Source organism: Gossypium raimondii, chromosome 5, assembly GCF_025698545.1.
Source record: "Gossypium raimondii isolate GPD5lz chromosome 5, ASM2569854v1, whole genome shotgun sequence".
NCBI lineage: Eukaryota > Viridiplantae > Streptophyta > Magnoliopsida > Malvales > Malvaceae > Gossypium > Gossypium raimondii.
In genome coordinates, this window is record NC_068569.1 from 26,576,383 (window position 1) to 26,582,382 (window position 6,000).

A 6,000-nucleotide genomic window follows, 5' to 3' on the forward strand; every position below is an offset into this window, starting at 1 on the left:
TAATATTTTCGTTCTTGAACCTTAAAATGAATTCCTCCATACCCTCTTATCCCACTTCAAAAATTTAAATAATGTTTCATAGTATATTAATTTTACATATACGCGACACTTGTGAATAATCCAAACCCACTTGCCTAGCTCCCATTTTGTGAGCATCCCGGTCCCTAAACCCCAAAGCTAAGGATAGAAAGGAGTTAGGAGACCCCAAAGAAAAACTAAAGGAGAAAAGAAAATAAGATAACAAGGGATTTTATGGTTTCCTCAAAACCAAGCTTCATTCGAGAATTAGAATCGGTTAGGAGGAAGACTACCACAAGGAGACGCTATAGTCTAATCCCTCCATGGGTGGTTAAAGGCGGTGAGAACCAATGGCATAGGCAGTGACGATCTTTTGGAGCGAGTTCAAAAGAAATGGTTGCCTTCCCAATTAGCGATAGCATTGATGCTGGTGCTCGAGCATTAAGCAGCAGCAACGCTAAAAAGAGAAGTGTACAGAGTTCTAAGGTTTTTTGAAAAAAAAAAATTTGAGGGGTTGAAAATTTATTTGTAAAATGTATAAAAAATTAGATTAATAAAATACAATGTATTTTTATATATTTTTAAATTTATTATTTTTATAAAAATATTTATGTATTATATATTTTTAGAATTAGAACCGAGAAATATGTAATGGTGAGGTTAATTTTTTTAAAAAAATTATGACTAAATTGCCACAATACATAAAAGTTGAGAGATAAATTTGTTATCATACCATTTTCTGAAGCCACCTCACCTTTTGGTTAAGTATCTAATGACACATGGAACGATATGATTGGAAGGGCACTAAAAGGGCATATATAAGGGGAAAATATTTTTTTTTTGTGAAAAGTAAAAAAAAAAAAATTACATCATATCAAATACTCAATCACTCCATGGACTTTATCTAGTTGAAGATCCTCTAAAACCTCATTAGGAGGCATATCAAATATTTGTAAACTCGACTTCCATGCAAGACAAACCTTTGCTAAACGGTCTGCAATCATATTTGTTTCTCTAGAGACCACTCTAATCCTCCACAGTCCTTCAGAACACATGATCCTTTGAACCTTTTTAATAATTGTAATACTTGCATCTTCCATCTCTTTATTTGACAAGGCCATGGCCACATCGGCATTATTTGTTTAAACTGTGGCTTGTCTGTATCCTTTATTTAACAAAATGAGGAGTTCGTCAAGAATATCTCACAGTTCTGCTTCAAAAGAAGAACACTGAGGCAAATGATTTTTATTTATAGTAAAAAAATGGTAGAATAATTAATCTGAACAATTATATTAATCGGAAGTGATTAAAATGGAAAAAATTAAGTGACAAAAATAGGGCAAATCACATTTACTATTCAAGTAACCACCTTAAATTTATGTGACAAAAAAATTAGAATTCTTTGTATTGGAAAAGAAATTATAATTAATTATAATTAAAATTTTCATTATTTTAATAATTACATTTTGTTATAATTACTTTGAAGTAGACCTGTTCATGAATCGGGTTACCCGCCCTGGCCAAAGGCCTACCCGAATTTTGGAAGGGTTTAGGCAAAAATATTAGGCTCGAAAAATGGGTTTGGACAAAAAATTAGACCTGGTTAAAATATGGGTAGGACTTAAAATGAGTTTGGCTTAATCTTTTGCAAATATGAACGAGGTTTGGGCTGGACTACAAACTCCCAACCCAATTCAAATTTGAACCAAAACAGAGCTTATGTCGGATTTAATTTGAGCTTCCAACTGCTACTCATCAGACCATACAAGCAGGGTGTTCTTACGTAGTAGCTTCGTCAGAGGTGATGCAATCAGGGAAAATCCCTCGACAAACCTTCAGTAGTAACTCGCCAAACCTAGGAAACTCTGAAGTTCAGTCACATTTTTCAGCTGTTTCCACTCGACTACAACCTCAATTTTCTTGGGATCGATGCAGATCCCCCAGTAGTCACCACATGCCCCAGAAAGGAGACTTCCTGCAACCAAAATTCACATTTGCTAAACTTAGCATACAGTTGTTTTTCTCGGAGCATCTGAAGACCGTACAAAAGTGTTCATCATGCTCAGATTCAGTCTTGGAATAAAACAATATGTCGTCGATAAAGACTACAACAAACTGATCCAAATACGGTTGGAACACTCGATTCATTAAATCAATGAATGAAGCCGGAGCACTTGTCAACCCAAAAGGCATAACCAGGAACTCATAATGTCCATAACAGGTCCTGAAAGCAATTTTGTACACATCAGTCTTTTTAACCTTGGGCTAATGGTAGCCAGAACGGAGATCAATCTTGGAGAAAACAGATGCCCCGCGGAATTGATCGAATAAACTGTGGCCGTGTGGGCCCAAAAATTTGAAATATTCCCTAGGGCTTTATAAGTCGTTAGGGTCGACTTATAAATAGGAGAACAATACGCTTCAACGTATTCGAACCTATGTTCTTCTGCATTAGCAACAATGTTCATACCAATCAAGTTAAGACTTAATCGATAATTATTACTTAATAATTAAAAAAATATTTTAATTGAATTTAAATCAAAAGCATAATATATAAAAATAAATTATATTTATATTTATATTTATCGTTTATGAACAGAATATATAAATTATAGAGATTCAAACTCAAGCAAAGATTGGAAATTCCATCAATGACAGAGTTATGGACAATTCTATATGTATGCGATGAATTTGGCATTACAACTCCAGTTGACAAGAATTTTCTTGCTTTGCTTAGATGATGTCTTAAGTTATATTGAAATTAGATTGAGCTTGAAATAAATTATTTTACAATTTAGATCTATTCTATTTGAGTCCGAATGATTAAACAAGTATTTCTTTTTTGAGCCCGCGGATGTTATATTGTGTGAATTAAAGTAATGTTGTATCGATCTACCTTATAGATTACACATATGACAATAATTAAGTAAAAATTGGGAAAATATATTATGGAGGACCTACGTTAAGAGTTGGATTGCATTTTGCTCACTCTATTAAAAAAATAACAAATTAATTTATGTACATTAGATCAAACAATAAACTGATCGTTTCGTTAAAAATTCATTCTACCGTTAAGTGATGGCGTGACTAACAAAACAAGTAGATAGTGACACGTAATGTGTTATGTCAACAAATATTTTTAAAACATCTTAAAAGTAAATAGTTTTTAATTATTATTTGAATAAACACGACCAGGATGAATCTAGACAAAAAATAACTAGTTCATTTAAAAGTGGACAACTCTTTATGTAGATTCATCTCAAACATGTTTTTCCAAATAATTATAAAGTTATTTGAAAATTATTAAGAATTATGACATATAACCAAAATTAATTATTAAGAATTTTGAGACCATCAACATGTTAGATATTGGGTTTTTAGATTATTTTTAAAATTTTGTCGAGAGGTAAAATAAGATTATAGAGTGATATTATTAAGAATTTGAGTACTTAAACAATGAAGCATTTGACTGAGATAATTTTTTTTTGTTGAGCAAAAATATTTTATTAAAGATAAACTTAAATTAAAAAGAAAATTAAAGCCTCAATCATTTGAGACATAGTCATTAATTGATTATGATAGAATAAAATAATCAAATTTGTAGTGATGCAAAGTCAATGAATTAGTAACTACGATAGTTAGATGAGATGGTAATAGTCTTTCATACATTAACCATTGATTAAGAGTTCGATTCTTGTCATGGGTATGAAACATCTTTAAAACCCGTGACTCCGCAACAACCCAAATACTAATAAACTAATCTTCAGAAATGTTGTTGTTTTCAGTTATTTAACCATTAGAAGACGTAATTAGACTAATAAATAGATATAAAAAAAACCATTATTACCGCACCTGTGATTTTTGAGCAAGAATAGTATATATATTATACTGATTGTTCTAAATCATTGCAATTACAATATTATGGAGAGCAAGGAAAGTAGCCTGGGAACACCTTCTGCTGCAGCATCTAATGCAGATGATCTAGGTTTAACCCAATTCCAAGGCTTTTGGATCCCTTCTCGGAGTGTTCCCACTTCATCCATAATCGCATTTCAGAAAAATTTCCAGGCTCTTGATGATGATATCATTGTTGTATCTAAGCGCAAATCTGGCACCACTTGGCTGAAAGCTTTGGTGTTTTCCATCGTCAACCGCCATCATTATACGTTCTCAAACACCCCCTTGAACTCTACAAATCCTCATCTACTGGTTCCTTATTTGGATATCCATCTTTACAAAAAAAATCCTAATCCTGATCTCTCTACAATATCCTCTCCAAGGTTGTTTTCTACTCATCTCCCGTATCCAATGTTAGCCGATTCCATCAAACGTTCAAATTGTCGGATTGTTTACATAATCCGTAATCCATTTGACATCATTGTCTCACTTTGGCACTTTCTTAGATTTATGGATGATCGGTCAGTGGAAGACCATTTTGAGATGTTTTGTAGAGGTGAAGAAGGGTATGGACCCTTTTGGGACCATGCTTTAGGGTACTGGAACATGAGCTTGGAGAAGCCATCGAATGTATTGTTCTTGAGATATGAAGAGCTGAAGGAAGATCCAGTGGCTCAAACAAAGAGATTGGCTGCATTCTTAGGATTTCCTTTCTCTATCGAAGAAGAGAAAACAGTATGGTTAATCAAATTGTTGATTTTGCGCTTTCAACAATTTGAAAGATTTGAAGTCAACAAAGCTGGAAGAACCGGGATCTATAATACCTAATAATAAGTTATTTTTAGGAGTGGGAAAGTGGGTGATTATGTTAATCATCTCTCTCCTACTGTAGAGAACGTTTAAGTAATATTTTGGAAGAGAAATTAAGTGGATCTGGTTTAACTTTCAAGTAAGTTGCTAATAATATTTGTTTATGTTATGTTCAATATTTCCTTTCTCTGTAAACTTGTTATCTCTACCTTTTGTTTGCTGTAATAAAATTATATTTTCACCTTGAATTTTTTAATAAAGTTGATGAACCGATGGTCTATCTCTCATACATACCTAAATGTGTGTAGGTAAACGAATCGGAAGGTTAGACTATCCGTCTAATCTGGTAGACCCATTTCACTTAAATCATGTTTTAGTTAAACCTTTTAATAAGTTGATTTAATTTAACTAATTATTATTTAACAATTAAAATAGAATTTTTGTTGAATTTAACTCAAAAGTCTATAATATGTAGCAATATTTTTAATTATATTTATCATCTATGAGTAGAAAATATTCAAATTCAAACCTAAGCAAAGATTTGAAATTTCGTAAATGGTAGAGTCATGGACAATTCTACATGTTTGTGACGAATTTAGCATATAACTAATTTATACATGGATTCATCACATAACTTATGTCGGAATTGAATTGAGCTTGAAATTCAATAATTTTATAACTAGGATGCATTCCGTGAATTTATATAATTACGAAATAATTGTTGTACCAATTGGATAATTTATAATTATGAATTAAAACATTCATCACCCATTAATCCCAACATTTTACCAAGATTTCAAGCCTCCTTACACGTTGAGATATGAGCTTCAGAGCTGGACGTTTCTTTTGTTTTGGGATTTAGCTCGTGTATTTATGTAATGTTTTTATCAACTTTCTTCGAATGGCTGAGTAAATATACAAATATATATTAAATTTATTTTAAAAATATTTTTATAATTTCATATTTGAGTCGGTGTGGATTAAGGGTCAGATCAATTAAATAATGTTAATGTACATGAGTTTCCTTTTGAGGACGTGAGGCGAGTGAGTATAGAGGAGAGAAAATAGGGAAGAAATGAAGAAGGGTTGGTGATACGGTGCTTAACCCACACATTTTTATGGTTTATTCTAATTAATTTTGAATATGGATGGTAGTAATTTTGGTATTTTATTGATTATTTTATATGTAAGTGTAACACATGTCTAAAATGTTAAAATATAAGTTAAAAAGTGAATTTATCATGAAATTAAAAAGTGGCCTATAAGCATTTTAAA

At 31.8% G+C, this 6,000-nt stretch overlaps 1 protein-coding gene across 1 annotated transcript; it reads left to right on the forward strand.

Annotated features, from left to right (window-relative positions):
• The first annotated feature begins 3,939 nt into the window (after window positions 1–3,939).
• Window positions 3,940–4,743, forward strand: LOC105771108 (cytosolic sulfotransferase 15-like). Its single transcript, XM_052630295.1, has one exon. The coding sequence runs from the start codon at window positions 3,940–3,942 to the stop codon at window positions 4,741–4,743; it is 804 nt and encodes a 267-aa protein (XP_052486255.1).
• Window positions 4,744–6,000: the final 1,257 nt, after the last annotated feature.

Bases quoted from the DNA above. Each gene is read 5' to 3' on its own strand.
- LOC105771108 (XM_052630295.1), top strand. From the start codon at position 3,940: ATGGAGAGCAAGGAAAGTAGCCTGGGAACACCTTCTGCTGCAGCATCT.